This window comes from Harpia harpyja, chromosome 12 (assembly GCF_026419915.1).
Source record: "Harpia harpyja isolate bHarHar1 chromosome 12, bHarHar1 primary haplotype, whole genome shotgun sequence".
Taxonomy (NCBI): domain Eukaryota; kingdom Metazoa; phylum Chordata; class Aves; order Accipitriformes; family Accipitridae; genus Harpia; species Harpia harpyja.
This window is the reverse complement of record NC_068951.1, coordinates 992953-1012069: the sequence shown is the minus strand read 5'-3', so window position 1 is coordinate 1012069 and position 19117 is coordinate 992953. Positions and strand designations below refer to the sequence as shown.

Here is a 19117-nt window from a genome sequence, read left to right as displayed (position 1 = left end):
CCTCCTGCCCGCGCCAGCCGCAGAGACAGCGGGGGTCCCGCGGGAGGCTGCTGCCCACGCAGCCGGGCAGGGCACTGGCTGCGGGCAGGGGCCGGGGCTCCCGGGTGGGCATCGCCAGGCCAGCATGCCTGCGCGGCCAGGCCAGCCAGGGCTGGCAGCCAAACCACCGGGGCGAAACCCACCCCTCGGTATTGCCCGGAGCAGCGCAGGTCCCACCGGTGCCCGAGCAGCGAGACCTTCGCCCTGCCCAGCCGCCGGAGCCCTCCTCTCCTCTCCCGGTTTCTGCTGTTTCACCACATCCAGGGACTGGATGTATAAAGCCGACGGTTTGGTTTGGAGACCGGGCAAGGCTGCCCTGGCGGGGCAAAGGCTGCGTGCTGTACGGAGGCGGTGGGGACGGACTGGAGGGCTGCTCAGTCGTCTGCGACAAAGCCGGATCTGGCTGTGGATGCGACTGAGAACCGAAATGCTGGTGCCGAGACGAGACCTGCCTGGCGCGGGGGAAGCAAGTCGCGGCCCTGCTCCAGCAGCATGCGGAGCGAGGCTGCGGCACGCGGAGCGAGGCTGCGGCGGGCGAGGGGCCGCATGGGGTGTCCGGCAGGGCTGGCGCTCGCTGCTCACATCCAGCCGCCTTGTCCAAGTCCTGCGTGTAAATGTAACGCGGGGGAAATCCGTGTTAAGAGACAGCCGAACTGCTGCGCGGGGGAGCGAGGGTCTGGGACCCGGCTGTCACGGCTGCGCCGTCCCCACGGAGGGGGGATCCCTCCGGCACCCACGGGAGCGACTGTCGTTCAGCCGCCTACATCCCGGCGGACCTTCCCGGTGATGTCTGGGACCCTCTCCGGCCCATCCCAGCCGCGGTGCCGGCGATGCCCAGGGCCGGAGGCCCGGCCGAGCTCATCCTGCGGTGCCGAGCCGTGTGCCGCACAGCCCGTCGCTTGTCGCTGCACACCGGCCCGCCGGCACCCCGGCCGGGGAAAACGCACCCGGCGTCCGCTCCGAGGGGCAACAGCTGCAGGAAGATCTCATGGCAGAAACGCTGGTTTTCTTGCTTTTTCTCTCCCCCTTTCCTTCTCTCTCTCTCTCTCCCCGCACGCTCCGGACAGGTGCTCAGCCGTTTCCCCACGCCTCCACGGATGCCCCCCCCGGGTTGCCTGCCGGCACCCCCGGCTCGCACCCCCCCCGAAGCGGCGGGCTGCGAAGCGACGGGTGGGGGGGGGATCCCGCCCGCCGGCAGGAGGGGCGAGCAGGGCGCCCGCTTGCCGGTGCCCCTTCCCCTCCGAGGGGACGGGGGGGGGGGGGGAGCAACCCCGGCCGGTGCCCACCCCGGCGCCGCTGGGCTCGGGCCTTCCCGGCCGGGGGGGTCGGGTCGGGCCGCCCCCCCCCCCCCCCCCTACTCCCGGGCCCGGGGGGCTCCGCGGGGGCCGGAGCCCTGCCTCTTGCCGGGCTCGCCCTCGGCCGGCCCGGCCCCGGCCGCCGGCTCCCGCCCGGGCTGCCGGGGGGTTCGCTGCGCCCGGGGGGTGGCGGCGGGGGGCTCCGGCCGCGCCGTGTAGAGGAAGAGGGCCGGGTCGGGCATGGCGTCGTGCTCCTCCCGCGCCGGGTCCCGGGGCCGGGGCGGCCGGGGGGGCCGGGGGTGCGCCCTGTGGCCGCGGCGCCGGGGCCTGCCCTCGGGCGGGGGGGCGGCGGGGGGCTGCTCGGGGGGCCGGGGGCCCGGCAGGCGCTGGGCGGTGGCGTGGAGCTGGAGGGAGAGGTAGGCGGCCGCCTCGGTCTGCTTCTGCAGCTCGGTGTCGAGGATGGTGACGCGGTGGCTCCGCCGCTTCAGCTCCTCCAGGAACCGGCGCTCCTTGCTGCGGAGGCTGGAGCGCAGCGCGGCCACCAGCGTCTCCTTGTGCTGCAGCTCCTTGCGCAGCTCCAGGTTGTCCTTCTCCTTCTCCTGCAGCCGAGCCTCCATCACCCGGCACTTCTCCTCCAGCTCCCGGTCCAGCACATCTGCGGGGGCAAGGCACACGTCGCGGTTTAACCCCAGCCAGCAGCTAAGCACCGCGCTAAGCTCGCTCGCTCCCCACCCCCGCCACCACCCAGTGGGATGGGGGAGAAAATCGGGAAACGAAGTAAAACTCCTGGGTTGAGATAAGAACGCTTTAATAGAACAGAAAAGAAGAAACTAATAATGATAACACTAATAAAATGACAACAGCACTAATAAAACGATTGGAACGTACAAACGATGCGCAGTGCAATTGCTCAGCACCCGCCGACCGACGCCCAGCTAGTCCCCGAGTGGCGATCCCCCACCCCCACTCCCCCCAGTTTATACACTAGATGTGGCGTCCCATGGTATGGAATACCCCGTTGGCCAGTTTGGGTCAGGTGCCCTGGCTGTGTCCTGTGCCAACCTCTTGTGCCCCTCCAGCTTTCTCGCTGGCTGGGCATAAGAAGCTGAAAAATCCTTGACTTTAGACTAAACACTACTGAGCAACAACTGAAAACATCAGTGTTATCAACATTCTTCGCATACTGAACTCAAAACATAGCACTGTACCACCTACTAGGATCACAATTAACTCTATCCCAGCTGAAACCAGAACAGCACAGAAGGGGGTCGGGGGGGGGAGGCAGCAGGGGCTCAGCCCGCCGCCCCCGGCAGGTCCCCACACGCTCCTGACATGGCTGCGAGGGCAGGGGGGACGCGGCCACTGGCCCAGCAAGTGCCATCAAGGCTGCTTGGGTGCTTTTTGGGGCTGGGGCTCCCAAACGCGCCGTGAGCCGCCTGAGCCTTTCCCCAGACAGGGCGGGCAGGCACGGGAACCCCCAAACACCCGGAGCCGTGGTGCTGCGGGCACGGTGCGATGCGTGACACCCAAACGCGGCGGGGGTGACAGCACAGGCAGTTTCGGTGGAGGACGCCGTTGCCGTGGAACCTGACGCCTCTGCCTCGCTGCAGCCTCGTGCCGCAGTTTTAAAATTTCCCTAGGTAACTCGTTTTTCGCCCTAAAAGTGACTTCGAGCGTATGCAGAGGGCGCGGGGGAGCATACGGGCTGGGAGAGAAAAGGAAACAGCCACAGTGAAACCATCAGCCCAACTTGGGAGGGCTGGTCGACCTCCAGCCCCGGGACTCAGGCTGTGCTCGGCAGGGAAGGAACCTCCACTCCGGGAGGGAGGAGTGGGCTCAGGGGGAGCCCGTCCTGGGGGGCAGGAGGGCCGGGCAGCCAGCCCTCCTCGGCTGCTGTGCGCTCACCACACCGGCACCTCTGGTTTCTAATGCCTGACCTGTTCATCTTTCTGCTCCTGCCAGCAGCTGCCTGCCAGCGACCGGGCACGGACAGGACGTGTTAAAACAGAGGCACCGTGTCAAGCGGCAGGTTCCCCATGGCTCCCACCGCCCTCCCTGCCCTTTCCACGCCTCGGCGGGTGACGGATGCCCTCCCTGCCCCGGCCCTTCTGAGTCACAGCACAGGCACCCGAAAAAGTGTGACTTCACGTGGGGCCCTGCACGCTGCTCCTGCACACCCTGCGCTGCTCCGGCCAGTCTGCATGGGCTCTCTTCCACCTGCCTGCAGGAGGATAACACCTGCCTGACATCCATCCCACCATCCATCCATCTATCTTTCCTTCCTTCCTTCCTCCATCCCACCTGCCATGGTGGCATCAAGAGACTGCGTTGAGTAAACACCTGTAGGGCAATTTGGATAACAAAACTTTGCCTTTCCCCAATCCCTTCTGCCTAATGCCCTTGAAAGGCTGGAGGAGGCGAGGGGTGGAGGGGAAGCATTGCAGCCGCAGCGCTTCATTTCACGGTGACCGTCTCCTTTCCTCCAGGCACCCTTCGATCCGCCGTGGAAACACACTGGCCCACTGAAAGTGTCCCTGTACAAGGGCACCCAGGCTCTGCCCCATGGCCACGTGTGGGTCCATGGGGATCTACTTCTGTGCACCAGGGAAGGTACCCCCGCACCCCAAAGGGACAGGGCTGGCCCGAGCATCCCCCCTGAGCAAATGCTCCTGCAGGCTGGCACGGCCGGGAGCCCTGTGCCCTGGGGGGCTCCTGGGGGCTTGCGGTCCTCTGCTGGTGGTGGCCTTGAACTTGGGACAGCGAAACTGTCTTGAAGGTGACGCACTAGGAAGGATGCTCCAAAATGGGAAGGAGGAGACTGGAGTGTTGGTGGCAGCTGGGTTTCACCTCCCCTCTGCACTCTGTGTCCCCCCGCTGGGGGGTAGTGGGGGGCCAGTGGCTCAAAGTGCTCCTGTCCTCGGCCAAAAAGCGTTATCACCTCCAAAAGGAAAGGCATGCTGCTCGCGCGGGGCTCTCACGGGACCCCGGGGACCTGGCCCAGGCGCAGATTTCCACTTGCGGCTGCTGCAGCTCGTGACCAGCTGCATTCCCCGCGCTCAGCCCCGGGAGGTGTTTGGGGAACGGGGGCCGCCCGGGGAGGGGGGCACGTCCCACCTGCGGGTGCGAGGTGGCAGCCGGAGCAGCCGGCGCGGGGGACTTGCACCCTTGCGGTGAAGGAGCCGAGCTCGGCGGGCAGCGGGAGGGCCGGGCTGTGCGGCCATGCCGTGAGCCCGGCACAGGGGCACTGGGGGGCCGGACCGCCCTGGTGCACCCTCCCTGCCCGCAGCTGGACTCCTGCCCCTGGCAGCCCTGGCTGCAAGCTCCTGCACCCAGCCCTTGGTGGGGCGCAGGGAGGGGAGCGAACGCTCCCCGCCGAGGCTGGCACCCGCCTGCGCTCAGCCCTGCCTGCCCAGGCCTGCTGCCGTTGTCTGCAATAATCTCTGCTTTTTACGATACGATTTGCAACAGCTTTATAGCCTCAGCTCCTAAGTGTCTTCTGCGGAGGAAAAATGCTTTCTAATGAGATCTTAAGGGAGGCAGTTGCACGCAGTAATTATTACGAGTGGCATTTGAAAAGCAATCATATGATGGCATCTTAAATTAGGTGGTTGCCCCATAAACGTGGCAAATGTGATCATACTCTTTGTAAGCTATTAAAAGGCCGAAGGATGGGCAGAGACCTGTGGGTGGGACTCACTGCACATTACGGTCTGTGACACACCGATGGCACCTGGCGGGCTGGACGCCAGGCCCCCCCCGCGAGCAGCGAGCCCACCCGTGTGGGGAAGGGACCCCGGGCTCAGCGGGAGGAGGGAGGCGAGGTGGGAACGGGGGTCTGCTGGAGGCTGGGGTGGGCTGAGAGGGGCTGGGTGTGCATCACCCGCTGCGCATCCCCCTCCTGGGGATGGTCCCCGGGGCTGGGAGCACCAAATCCCCCTGGAGCCAGCTCCGGCACCGAGTGAACCGCGCCAGCCCCGGTGAGAGCAGCCCTGCCGCCCGCCCCGCCACCGCCAGCCCCGGCTCTGAGGACAAAGCGCAGGCTGGAGCTCGGTGCCAGGGACTGTGCCCAGGCAGTGCCAGGGACAAGTTTCAGCTTCATCCCTGGGACGGAGGAGGAAGAGGAGCCGGGCTTCTCATAGAGCATCCTCTGCTGGCCACGGGCACCCAGGCAGCGCTGCCTGCCCCTGCCTGACCTGGGTGCTCTTGGGGACGGGGACGCGTCACCTGGAGCTGTGCGGTGGCATTTGGTGACCCGTGGGAGCAGCGTGGTGAGGGTGCTCTCAGCCTGTGGCACCTTGGGACAGAGGCAAGGCCAGGCAGGATGGAGCCCAGAGGGACACCGCGGGGACACCAACACGCACCCCCTCCCTGCCGGGCTGTGGATGGAGCGGGGCCATGGCGGTGGGAACCCTGGGGCACCGCAGCCCTGCCGGCAAGGGGACGGCAGCCGCCCGGGAAGGGTGGATGAGCTGGGCACATCATCCGGAGAGCACCCGGCTCCTGCCCGTGGGCCCCACCGGCCAGAGTCCACCGCCCGGAGAGTTGCCCAACGCAGCCCGCTCAGGCGCCAGGCTGGCCGGACTCTGCTCCGCAGCTCAGGGCTGCGGGTGCGTGTGTGTGTGTGCGAGACGTGGGGACCGGCAGCATCTGACTCCGGATGGGGGGCTACGGCAGAGGGATGCTCAGGAAGGAGGGGAGCAGTGCCCAGCGCAGCCCGCAGCCAGGCCCCCTGCCCACCTGGGCACTCGTTGCTGGAGGAGAGGAGCCGGAATCAGGGCGAGCTCAGCACCAGCTCCCCGCTCCTGTGTCCCTCAGCACAGGCTTTTGTTTGAAAACCTGCCCTCGGCCATCAGGTCGCAGGGGCCGGCGTGATGTTTGCCAGCACCGAGAGACGCCAGAGCCCTGTGCCATGCCGGTCTGGCAGGAGATGTCCTGCCCCTGACGGCCTCGCGATGCGGGAATTGCCCACGGGTTTCCAGTTACCCCCAGTCCTATCTGCCTGTCCCGGGTGGATGAGGCTGCCTTTGGGCTGGAGAAGGGCATTGCGAAATGCCTTTCGGGCAGCTCTCTGCTGCTCGTTCCAGGCCTGGGACGGTGCCTGGAGCTTGCAGACATTTTCATACACCAGGACATTTCTCCCCCTTATTTTGGAATATGAAAGATTATTTTGCAGGCAAATCTGACTGTTTAATGAACCAAGAGTGCTGGGAGATTTTCTGAATCAGCATCTGGATTGCAATCGGTGAGTGGAGCTGGAGGGAGGGGCTGATAATGTCCTTGTTGGCTTTTCCCTGAGGCTGAAGGGTTTGCAGGCTTTGAGTCCCGCCCTGGGGTTCTCTGAGCTGCTCCCGGGGGGGGGGGTCTGTGTCAGGGCATTAGCAAAGCCAACCTCGGGATGCTGGCTTTCCCATGCAAAACCTTCCTGGGTGGCTGCCCAGGCATTTAACAGGGCTGCCAACAGCCTGTGAATGCGCACCCTGACTTCCCAGCTGCAGCCCTGCCCTCAGACCAACTGTCCCATGCAGAGAAGGTCCATGTCCCCTCCCTGGGCGGTCCTGATGGGCCCCCTCCGGCCGCAGGCTCTTTGGGTCCCCCCCCCTCCCCCCCCCCCCCCACTTGCCCTTATCTTATCTTGTGCACAAACCTGTGCTCTTACCTTGCTGGCGGGCTTCCAGCTCTTTTATTTCCAGGTCATGGGTAAGCTCTGGAAGAGAAATCAAACAGGACTGAGAAGGAGCATCCCACCCGTCCCACACGCTCCCTGTGTCTCCCCCTGCTCCCCGCCGGGGCTGCCCGCGCACTGGCAATCACCAGCGTGCTGCCTCTGCCCAGCCCGCGGCGTGAGCGTAGCCATCTCCGAGCACCAGCCACAGGCTGAGCCAAAAATAGATGATTCTGGCAATTTATACATTATTAAGCAGCCTTGGGATCTGGCATCTGCCACAGCGCTTGCCCCTGCGACGTGGCCAAGGCAGTGTCTGCAGGTCCTGCCCCACGGCGGAGCGGGAGGCTCCGTTTCTCCGGCGATGCCTTTTCTTTTTCTAAGAGAGTTGCTGAACCATTTTTGGTGCTTTAAATCAGGACAAAGAGCAGAGCAATGGACTGAAAATAGACCAAAGTGTAAGCTGCTACCCGGAGTATTTAATAATTTACTGCTTCCAGGCTGATCTCTGCCTCTGCACGTGACGCAAGCGGGACGGCCTCGTCCCTGCATGATGTGCCCGCAGAAGGATGCTGCCCTGCTCCGGGGGCAACATGTAGCTTCAAAATCCCCTCTCAGCCTGCCACCGAGAGCAGCCCGGGTGCTGCAGGTATCTCCCGGGGCGGAGGGGGGGGCAAGGCGGTGGCAGCGCTGGAGAGGAGCTGCTGTTTGCAGGATGCGGCCCCAGCCTCCCGAGGGAGGCTCCTCAGGGCTGCTGGATACAGACGTCCCGCCGCAGGACACGGGGTGCAGACCTCGGGCACCGCAAAGTGTCCCTGCGACTGTCCCATCTCCCGCTGCCGTGGGCCCAGGACCGGGTGACAGTGCTGCGGGTCCGGGGTCCGGGTGCAGGCGGCCGCAGGCAGAGCTGCCCCATGCCCACGCTGCACTCGGGAGCAGCAGCGAGGGCAGCGTCCTGCGGGGATGAAGCCCATCGCATGACCCCCTGCCCGCCTGCTCAGCCTTGACACGCTGCCTGCACTCTGTCTGCTCTCTGCCTAGCCCCGGGCTACAAAACCAGCTCACAAAGGGCAGCAAGGGAAGGAGCTCAGGGACTTTCTGGAGTTCACTTTACCCTCCACGCTTTTACAGACAATCTCTTTTGAATTAATCATCACAGCCCACCGAAGCACCAGCAGCTCTGAGAGGAGGAGGAGAGGGGCAGCAGCAGCAGCATTCAGTTGTTTTGGGGCTTTTTTCCCCTGAAAATGAGTTCAAATGGTTAATCTTTGCCCTACATTTTTCTTTTAATCTGCTTTCATGTTGACTCTAATCCTCATCACTGCCATCCTTCTGAAACGAAACGCTTGGCTCAGGCAGCTCTGCCCGTCTGTCTTGGAAAACAAATCTGTAGTGAGAAGGCAGAAGTAACCGAGAATGTAATGCAGTTTCTGGAAAGCTTTCAGCACTCCCGACTGCCCCATTGGAAATCAATGGCAACTGTGTTATTTTTCTGAAGCTAAAATAATAGGTTTGGAGTCTCAGATATATTCCCAATGAAAACTAAAGCAGTTGCCCGTTTCCAAAGAAGACATCACCCTGCTGAGCGAGTGCAGGGCTCGGGGTTGATGCACAACCCAGGGTCCCAGCTTCTGTGCTGGAGCCACAGGGGCTGGTGGGAACCTGCCCCAGTACCGTCCCCACGACCCCCGAGGGGCAAATCTAGGGGAGAGCACCCCGCAGGGCTCTCAGGCGGTCCCAGCCTCTGCGGGACGGATCCAGCTGCTCTGCACCTCTGTATCCCACCTGCCAAGCTGCTGGCCCCGGCTGCAGCCGGCTCCCAGCGGCTCTCCCGCTCGACCCCGGTGCCTCTGGGTGTCCCCTGTGCAGGGCAGGGGACGGGGCACTGCCGGGGGATGCACTTCAACTTGCCTGGTGCAGGAGGCGGCTGAGGAGGGGTTTGTATTCCCTGCCGTGGGCTAGGACACGCTGGTCTGTGTTCCCTGCTGTGGGCTAGGACACAGAGGTCTGCTCCGCAGGAGCCCCCCAGCCCCAGCTGCCCGAGGGTCCGGGACCCTCTTGGAGGTGGCTATGTGCCCCTCGGGGGGGCTAGATGCTGACAGGCAAGCCAGAAATGGGTTTATTTAAGACACGGCTTCTCTCAACACATTGGGCTTCCCCCTTTGCTGCCTGGGAGGACCGTCCCGGTGCCCCGATGTGTGAGGGTGCGGAGGGACCGTCGGCACAGCCCCTCTGGCCAGCTTTGCTATCCACTGCGCTGCCTGCAGGGATCCCCCCCAAACCCCGCTCTGCTCCCGGCACCAGCCTTCCCTCCCTCGCTCTGCTAACACCGCTAAGCAGGCTAATTATTGCCACAAGGCTTGAGCTCATCTTCCAGTAAAAGGAGAAACAGAAGAGTCAGAGGAATCTATTGCTATTTCTGCTGTGTTTATACCTTGCAAATAAAACGGGAATGGGAGGGAAGCCAACTCTCCTCTGTAACGCCAGGCTCATTCCAATAAATGAATCACAGCACGGGGCTCTGGGCTGCGTTACCTTCCTGTAAAGCCTCCGACCGGGAACACTGGGCTGCGGGGGTTTGCTGGGGCCGGCTCTGCCCTGGCCCCGCAGCGAGGGCTGCGGTACTTGCCCAAAGCATCTGCTCCCTCCTCCTGCCAGGCTGTGGCGAAGGGCACGAGGCTGCCGGGTGTCGGGGGGCTCGCGGGGGCTGAGCACGTGGAGGCTCCGTCCCGCTTTCAGCTCTTGCTGCTGGCCCTCGCTGCTCGGTGGCAGAGGCTCCCGGGACACCGGGTGCAGCCAGCAGGAGCTGCCTTGGGTCCACAGGCAGCAAACCTGGGGATTTATTGACTTGAGTAAGGTCCCTTCTGAACACGGCTGTTCTGCTGCTGGATCCAGCCCGGATCCAAAGGTGCTGGCTTGCTGTGTGCCTCCCCCTGGGATTCCCTCGCACACAGCCGGCTCGGCTCCCCCTCGGAGCAGTCGCTCCCTGCTTCGGCGAGGGCTCCGGCACCTGGGAACCGCCACTGCTGCTGCTGCTGCTGCAGGCGGACGGAGCTTCTCAGGGCTGAGTAGGTGGCAGCTGAGAAACAGAGCTCTGCAGAAGGGTGGGCATTTCCAACGGTGGTGCCTCGGGGAGACCGAGGGGATGGTGCGAAAGTCAGGGTCTGAAACAGCAGCTCCAGGGCAGGTGGCACAGCTCCGCAGGGCCACGACGGGGAAAGTCCTGACGTAGCGACTCCGCTTTCCTTGTGCAAACAGCCCTACCAGATAATGGCATTCAAACCATCAGCAAAGTCATCTTAAAACTAACCAGGGGCTTTGCCCCCATCGCTCCTAGCAGAACGGCGTTGCAGAATCACACACCTCGCAGACGAGGATGTGACTTGTCCGGTCAGACAGTGCTGTCATCTGGCCACACTGGGAAGGAGATTGCTAATAACCAACCGTGCAACGGGCTCATTTCTGCCCCTGGGGACTCAGAACCCCCCAGCCTGATTCAGGCACAAGAACTGCGCTGTCTCGCCTATCTGGAGAGGCCATAGGTGAAGCCATTAAAACAATGAAACAGAACAGCAAAAGCTCTGAAAGGATGTGGAAAAATAGACAATTCTATCAGTGCAGAGATGTCTTTGTTTCCCAGGAATCAGGGAGGATGACAGGCTGCAAGACAAGGAGTAATTAGCTACGGCTGAATTATTGATGAGAGCGATGGCACAAGTTGGAATGAGTTTCAGTGGCGGGCAGGAGGCTGGGAGCCGTCGCTCTTGCCAGGCTGGCTGAAGGGGAGGACGACATTGCTGCAGCAGGGTTGGGGGGGGGGGCTGGCTGGTGACCGTGCACCCCACAGCCAGGGCAGGGCCCCGAGCCCCGCGCCAGGCTTCTGGCTGTGCTTCCCGGGGACTGGAGATGGGCAGACCCCGGCTGGCTGCCGCAGGGGCTGCCGTGACCCTGGGGAGCTGTTTGCCCCCTCCCCGAGGGGCCAGGCTCCTGGTGACAGCCCCCACTCTTGGGAAAGGCTGGGAGGCTGCGGCCTCTGCGTGAGGGGCTGCTGAGGATGCCCGGCAGGGACCCCCCCCTCCAGAGCAGGGAGCAACCTGGGGCGGGGGAATAGATGTGCTGATGCTGCTGGCGTTAGTGCTCGTTCAGCACCGCAGCGGAAAAGCACGGCAAGGGGGTACCAACACCGGCGCTCGTGCCGGGCTGCTCTGGGCTGGGCCGGCAGGAAGGGAACAGATTTCACCTCTCTGTGTGCAAGAGAATAAAGAGTAACAAAATATAAACAAGAAAATCACATTTCCTCCTGTTCTGAAAGTGGCCTTGGCACGGTCTCATACAGCCCCGTTATCGACAGCGTTCAACCCTTTTCTTTCCCCTAGTCTACTGGCTCCTGGGAGGAATGATGAACTACTTTTACATTTTCATAATCAAAATACCTTTGTGAGCACAGATCACAGGAGGAAAAGGCAGGACCATCTTGCTGGCTAAGGCTGGGTTTTTCCCTTTCCTTACACCAGCGAATCCCTCGGGGTAGTGACTACTGCAGCCCATCTACTGCAAGGTGCAGGAGCACGCAGCCGGGGAGAGCGCTGAGCTACCGGGGCTAATCCTCGTTCAGAAGTGTGCCCTGAGCACAGCATGAAAACAAAGGGAGGGGGTTTTAATGATGGATTATCAACACAGCCTCCTGTCTTACCACCCACCCAGCCAGCTGATGCCCGGAATAAAAATCGCTCTGGTTCTTCAGTGTTGTAGCTGGAGGAAGCTGCTGCCACCCATCCGCAGAGGAGCAATTTCAGGGAGTTCGATCCACACCAGATTTGGCGGCCACGTAGCGCAGTCTGGGGAGGGGCTGCTGGCACCCGAGCCAGGGGTGCAAGAAGTGGGAGGCTGAAGGGGATGGAGATCCTCTGTTCCCACACGGAGCAGGATCCCCTGTGGCTTGGTGCTCGCCTCCTCTGTGTCCCGCCGAACGCCAGCACGAGCTCCCGCGCCAGACCGGCCCTGGGCCCCAGGGTGCCAGCAGGAGCTTTCCTGCCCAACGTGCGCCGTGGGCACGCAGCTCCCACGCGCCACGGCCACCCCAACGCTCACCTGAGCAGTGCTTCTGCAAGCGGAGGATCTCCAGGTGCAGGTCATGGAGCAGCTCCATCTGCTCCTTCTTCAGGAAAGCGATGTGCCGCTGCACGCTCTGGATCTGGTGCTCCAGGGACACGGTCTCCATCGCAACCAAATTCACGGTCCAGGCCTGCAGGGAGCGGAGATGGCTCGTGATCAGACATGCAGCAGCACACTGGGCTTGTGAGCCCCGTCCCCGGAGCCCTTGCGAGGGGCAGAGCCCACCGGGTGCAAGGTGGGCGACGGCTCTCATCTACCCTTTCCACGGAGACGTGGCTGTGGGTGAAACAGCTCTGCTCAGAAGGTCCCTGGGGAATGGTCCCCAAGCCATCCCACCGCCCCAGCGCCTCTCGGGGCCGGCTCCCGTCCTGCCGGCGCTTGGGCTGGGAGGCTCAGAGACTGCATGAGCAGAAAATGCTGCTGCACGGACCCTGGCATCGGAACGGCTCGTTTCTATTTTGAATTTGGCCCTAGGAAATGTTTTATCACTGAGCAGGATTGCATCTGGGACAGGATTGCTCCCCGCAGTCCCCAGGTGGGAGTTGCACCAGAGACGATTTTGGCTCTCACTTGACAAGCCACATATTACGAAGCAGTAACTGCAGCGAGAGATCTAACACATGAAAAATATAATATGCTCCGTCTAACCCGATCAGTGTTACGTGGCGAGGAGAGTCATGTTGTCTTCCAGAAGAAGAAACGTCTTCCCTGGTAATTCGCCTGGCAGACAAGAGCTGCCGTCAGTCCTGCGCTGGGCGGCTCAGCCTGCGTCGGGGGGTCCATCACCACGTGTTAATTAATGGCTTCAGCAAAGCAGCTGCGCGAGCTGCCTACCTGTGCTGCTGCACCAGGGAGATAAAAATAAACCCCTGAAAGAACCCTTAATCCTGGGAAATACCGTTTCGTATGGATGTGGAATCCGTCCTTACTCCCCGCGCCCAGCCCAGGAGGAGGGGAAGCGACAGCAAACCGAGGTGACGGTGGGGAGACATCGTGCCAGCAAGCCTGAGGGACGGCGTGCACCGTCCTGTCCCTGGGAAGCTGCTTCCATTCCTTCCTTCATCCGTGTCTGACTTCAGTTTTATTTCTATAGAAACTTCGGAACTAAGTGAGCACTTTGGCTCCTGTTTACAGCACGCCCAGCTCGGTAATGTAGTACGTTTTGAGATAATTCCCACAACCAAAAATCGAATCAAACTGCATTTAAGCTCGATTCCACAGTAAGCAATCTTGGCAGTGCCACGAGTTCAAAGCTTTGTTCTTGCCAAAGCCTCCCCAGATTTGTGACAACCTTAAAGTCAGGTCTCCACGGTCCTACTATTTCATGAAGTTGGGGGGTCCAGCGAGGCTCTAACGGGAACTAACGGCTTCGGGGTGCTGCCTGCCGTGCCCCGCTGCTGCGGCATCGCCCCACCGCCAGCCCCAGCCCACCCTCACCGGCCGCGGTGCCCGGCACCTGCGTGACCCTTCCCGTCGGCGACTCGGCGGCTCCGCTGACACCGCTCGTGTAGCCACGGCCGCCGTGGGATCCACGGGGAACGTCGGCCCCTACGTACAGGAGACCACCGCGGGGGCGAGAGGAGGGCGATGCCCTGCGGCTGGGGAGAAGGGGCTGTGGCGCAGCGTGGGGCTGCCTTCACGCCGCCCCCCCCGCCCAGGCTGAGCCCACTTGCTTCTGCTCCGGCTCTGCCCCGGCCATCCCCCCCCTCCCTCCTGGGGTACGACCCCCCGCTGCAAGGGGCTGGTGCAGCTCTGCCTCCTGGGGTGCTGCACGGAGCGGGGGGAGCTCTGCTTTGCTGCACCCTCTGCGAGCCCAGCAGCCAGCCATCGGCCTGGCTTCCACGGGGGATTTCTCGGTTGCGATGCCCCCGAGGCAGGCCAGTGCCGAGGGTTTGGGGAGCTCCGGTGCTGCCGTTCCTCTCCTGCAGCCGGTGTGGGGTGTGCTGGGAGGGGGCTGGGTGGGTACCCCGACTTGTGATGCTGGTGGTGCACAGGCAGGGTGGTCAGAGGCAGCTGCGACACCTAACTGGCATGTCAATAAGTAGAAACGACAGAAATTGTGTTCTCCTGCGGTTGCCCCTGCTTGAGGGGGTCAGAGCAAGCTGTGCGAGGAGGCTGGCCTGGCCGGCCCGTGGGGAGGGCTGGCTCGGGGCTCCTGCTGCGGGGTCTGCAGCCTGGGGATGCATCTGCCTGAGGAGGTTCTGCATAAAGCCTAAAATAAGAATATTGGTAATGGGAACTGGCTTTGGTGTATATGGTGGACTGTCACTGGGGCTTTTTCACGTCCCAGGGAGCCGTTTCTGGAGGCAAAATAAGGAAATTTTGAGTTTTAGGATGGGTCTGCTATTCAAGGAATGAAATGCTCCAAACATTCACCCCATGAATGCTATGGGAAAGCATGAAAAAGGCTGGTGTGATACATAAAAGCAAGAGATACAAAGATCCTGCTTCTCATTTAAGGCGCTTATTGTGGGAGGTATGATTTACACCGGCTTAAAGCTTCCCTGTGGAACAATGTCATACAAGTGAAAATAGCCCTGGCTCAGCCTGCTTAGTCCTGCCTAGCTGAAGGTAAGGTGTGCATGCTCTGTGCAAGGAAACTGCAGGCATTTCTAGGAACCCCAGGGATGTGCAGTCCCTCAGTGTTGGGCATTTTAAAGTGGAACCAGGGGAAAAAAAAAAATCTAGCTCTAGACTTAACATCCTAATCATTCCTATTCTTCTGAGTGGCAAGGTGATGATTTTTAAGTCTTGTAAGTCACCTAGCCTTTCCTGATGGCACCGTAATTAATAGACAAGAGAGGTGGCATTCGTTCTTTGTACCATGAGAGCTGGCAATGATGGGACTTGTTAAAGGGTGTGTGGGGGGGTAATTTACTTGTGCCAGTGCAACAGCTATGGAAGTTAACTGGCATCTGCCGTAGGCTAGGAGTACAAATCGTACTACGGCATATACCCTCCTGCCAGCCCTGGCTGCGGGGGGGCTGTGAAAGCACGATGTGCTGGGCTCTGGAGCAGCTTCTTGACGGGAGTTGTGGCACCTCTTCTCGGGAAACGTCAGAAAGTAGGTTGGACGAAGCCTGGGGGATATGTAGTGCTATTTTCAAGCACTTTGTTCTGTCTAGTTGAAATGTCTTTAGTAGAAATGGCTGCAAATTTTCCATTGAACTTTCCCTCCTCCCTTTAAGTAGGAAATTACCCTTTTTTAGCAATGAATTTTTTTTTCCTTTAAAAATAAATAGTTGATAAATACCAAGGTGTAAACAAAGCCAAAGAAAAACAGTCTGGAATTCAGATCTGTTTGTTGTCTCTGATTTGGAAGATAAAAAGCCTGCATAATTTACCTGTGTATGGGGGGAAAAATGAGTCTGTTTCCAAAGTTGCTATGGGAAATCCTTAGCGGGTTTGGATCAGCTTTGCCTGTCCAACGCGACTTTCACCGTTTCCCTTGAGAAACAGCTCTCAGCTTGTGGCAGCAATGTCAGAGGTATCGTGTCTGGGGGAGAGCAACTCATTTTGTCCACGCATGAAACTCCCGTCAGCACTAAGGCCACCGAGGCAGGCAGAGGCGGGAGCTGCCTTCACAGGCAAACGGGGACATCACTGGTGATGGCTGCGCTGCTGCCGGAGAGCGGGGATGGGGACATCTCTCCTGGGGCTCCCGGGGCCCTTGGAATGGGAGCCCAGGGGGCCGCGGGCAGCGACCTGAGGCTGCCGCTGCTTCACCACCCCACAGCCCCCATGGGCAAAGGGAGGAACGTGTGGTTCCGCTCCGCAGCCGTTAGACAGCTCTGTGTCACAGGTGATGATGCAAGAGCCAAGAGCTATTAACGAAGCTGCAATTTAGTCCTGAGGCTTCAATAGCATCTGTAAGCCGTTTGAGCATCTCTAATGTTACCAGAAGGCAGTGGATGAACTCACGGCATGCTGAGGCTGTGTCCACCCGTTACCCCAAACGGTTTCAGAACCAAACTCTCAACAACTGATATCTTCCCTCCATTGCTTCTGAAGTCAAGTGGAGATTGCAACAGCATTTTGAGCCTTTAGTTCGATGCGTGCCTTTGGTCATTTCACACAGCACAATCACTTGGGAGGTGTTGGGAGTTAATAAGGATTAGCTGCTGCTGCTGGCTGACTTAATAACGCTTTACAGGGCCACCGCATCTCCCAGCTAATAACACCAAAGCTCCCCACGTCGAGGGCTGCACCCGGCAAGTGATGATGGCCATATTTCTATGTGGTGAAGCAAGGCAGGAACCTTCAGCCTATGCCAGAGGCACGAGAGCCAAAGCACAGAGACCAGGGCTGTCACTCCTAAGGATGCTAAGAAGCACCAGCTCCCCTCACCCCAGCCTCGCAAGCGCAGCTCCCAAAAGGATGGTTGTACTGCGGCAAGTAGGGTTGGGGCTGGAAGTGACCCTGCTCTGATCCCTGCCTTGCTGCTGTAGCTGTTACTTTTCTTTTCCAGACTAGTTCTAACTTGCCAAAGCAACTGGTGGTGGAAGCCTTCGCAGTGACCACATACTCTGTGGCTTTGAGGAGTTATGTATGAGGTTAGAACTCTCGAAAACAACATCATCCATAACAAAAGCCAAGGGTAAGTGATAGCCCTCTTTAGCTTGAAGGATGCTCTGTGTCCTCGTGCTTCTGACAGTTGTGTATATACACACACACAGAGCTGGAAAGAAGGCAGCAATCAGCTGAACGGTGATTTCTGCCCCTATTCAAAGGTGACACCTACAGTCTGAGCTGGCCCCTTCTCCCTGGGGAGCTGTGGCTGAACGGCTGTCTCCAGTTTTGGAGACTGGACATCCAAGGGGCTCTGCTCTGTCACCGAGAGCTTTCCAGGAACAAGGCTCCCTTGCTGACCATCCAAGATTTGGAGCACAGGACTCCCAGGCCTCTCCCTGGAGTTGCAGGACAGCCCTCAGCAGAGCACTTGGGACCAGATCTTTAGCTTTAAAAATGCACTTTCCATATCTTAACCCTCAACTGCAAATCTACTCAGAGAGACTGTGAAAGCTGGATAAGTTAGCGGAGGTTTCTGGGCTGCTGAGCCCAAGCAGTTCATGGGAGTCCGCGTAAGTGCAACCCATGAACACAAGCGTGGGGAGATATTCACCAGGAATACGTGAGCACGCTCCAGAATGAGCCTCGGAGAGCTGCTCCCTGCAGAGAAAGCTTCCCTGCTATGCTCAGCCACCCCCTGCTCACTGCCCCTGCCCGGTCCCTCGGCAGAGGGGTCCCTCGGCCAAGCCCGGGCCACGGGCTGGCGCCCGGCCACGGCACCGGCGTGGGGTGCAGCGGCGCTGGGCTCAGTCCCCTGCAGTTCCCCATGCTGGGTGATCGTGGGCATGGTCTCGACTGCTGAGCCCTCCTGTGGGGCCTGCCCCCGCCTCTAAAACACATTTTTTTGCCTCACTCCTTACCTTTTCACCATGTGACTACAGTCTTTGGGACAAGGCACGCTGGGAGCCCTGATCTCAGCTAGGTGTTTCAAAGTGCTATCAGAAGACCTCAGTGAGATTCATAATTTCATCCCCATTTATCAGAATTCTTCTTTCACAAAACAAAAAGACTGAAGCAGCCTCTTGAAGTAGCTACAATGACAGATTTAGTTGCAAGTTTACTAAGAGCTGATTTCCTTTGCACAGACAGATTGTTTGAGGATTTGCTTCCAGGGCAAAACTATACTGATGGCTGTTGTTTAATGCCAATCAGAATCCCAAAACTTTGACCCAAGAGAAAACCTCAGCTCCTGATGATGCATTTGAAAGGCAGATACGGTATCGCATGTACACATACTCCAGCACAAACACCGTCACACCGAGATCCAGCCCTTTTCCGCGTAATCAATTTTCCCCATAAATGGCAAATTAACTGGGAGTCAGAGGGCACAAATGAGGTTTGCAGGAACAGGTCGATAATTTGTCCTGCTGTGGTTACCAGCAACCCCCTCTCCATCGCATTAAAACATACGCAGGAATAAACACTGATACGTATTAGAAATCTATACCGCTTAGTATTTACGATTGCAAAGAATACGAACACCAACTTTGCAACAACGCCACGAATGTGAGGAAAATAAGGCAGCAGGAAGCTAAGAAACTTGCAGAAGGTCACAGAGGTAGTGGCAATGCCAGGAATAGAAACTGGAGGTGAAATCCTGGCCTCGGGAAAGTCAGCGGGAAACCTTCCCTGATCTCAGCAGCGGCAGGATTACACTCGAAGTCCTACGTGCTATCATGATCTACCCGTATCTATTTAAAGACAAAATCAGTACAAACGTTGATTAGAAATTACTGTGCTTTCTCGCAATTCTCTAAACACAACTGCCTGACTAACAGCCAAAGCCGAAGCTTGTCGTTCGGTTGCAGATGCTGAAAGCAAGGCCGTGTTTTCTCCTGCCGGCTCTGGGGGAATTAACTATGGATTCAGCTCTCTGTCAGGAGCAGAATTTGGCCCACCCTCAACGCTTCGAATCAATCATCCTCGTAAGTGGGTGATCCCCGCGGTGCCATCCCGCACTTTGGGAATTTCGGAGCACCGCTTTCTGGTCCCCAGCCGAGTCCTTCTCCAGACACTTAACTCTGCAGCTGCCAGCGCCGACCGGCAGAGCCGCGCCGTGCTCGGAACTGCTCTGCAGCAGGAGGAAGAGCGAGCCCTCGGTGCTGAGGTACCGGCTGGAGCAACTTCTAGAACAGGCACGGCAGGGGCTGTAGGCAACTTCTGGGGGCGCAGCCCCCCCACCCCCCCCAAGGCGCAGGAGCCCCCCCATCCCTTCCCCGGGCCGGGGACCCGCGGCTCCGCGCTGCCGCCTCGGGCGCCGCCGCCGCCCGCCGGGGCCGCGCTCCCCACCCGGGGCCGCCGCCGCCATCCCCCGCGCCCCGCCCCGCCGAGCGCCGGTCCCTTACCTGGGGGGAGCGGCGGGGCCCCGCGGGGCGCCCGCTGGGCGTCATGGGGCGGCGGCGGCGGCGGGGCCGGGGCCGGGGCCGGGGCCGGGGCC

At 60.3% G+C, this 19117-nt stretch overlaps 1 protein-coding gene across 3 annotated transcripts; it reads right to left on the bottom strand.

The window, feature by feature from the left end:
- Positions 1-1350: 1350 nt before the first annotated feature.
- On the bottom strand, positions 1351-19117 carry CCDC92B (coiled-coil domain containing 92B). Of its 3 annotated transcripts, XM_052804598.1 has the most exons (5): positions 12088-12174; positions 10360-11620; positions 9532-10256; positions 6991-7038; positions 1351-1989 (listed from the first exon to the last, which is right to left on the bottom strand). In XM_052804598.1, exons 3-5 carry the CDS (start codon positions 9632-9634, stop codon positions 1394-1396), a joined length of 747 nt encoding a protein of 248 aa, XP_052660558.1. In that variant the 5' UTR covers positions 9635-10256; positions 10360-11620; positions 12088-12174; the 3' UTR covers positions 1351-1393. The 3 variants fall into 3 exon arrangements, with proteins under 3 accessions (XP_052660558.1, XP_052660556.1, XP_052660557.1); XM_052804596.1 differs by lacking the exons at positions 9532-10256; positions 10360-11620 and adding an exon at positions 19026-19117 and having other exon boundaries at positions 12088-12241; XM_052804597.1 differs by having other exon boundaries at positions 9532-11620.

Bases quoted from the DNA above. Each gene is read 5' to 3' on its own strand.
- CCDC92B (XM_052804596.1), bottom strand. From the start codon at position 19,070: ATGACGCCCAGCGGGCGCCCCGCGGGGCCCCGCCGCTCCCCCCAG. The intron at 12,242-19,025 runs GTAAGGGACCGG...CGCTCCCTGCAG, and splicing joins GGCCCCGCCGCTCCCCCCAG to GCCTGGACCGTGAATTTGGT. The intron at 1,990-6,990 runs GTAAGAGCACAG...TTGCCCCCGCAG, and splicing joins GCTGGAAGCCCGCCAGCAAG to ATGTGCTGGACCGGGAGCTG.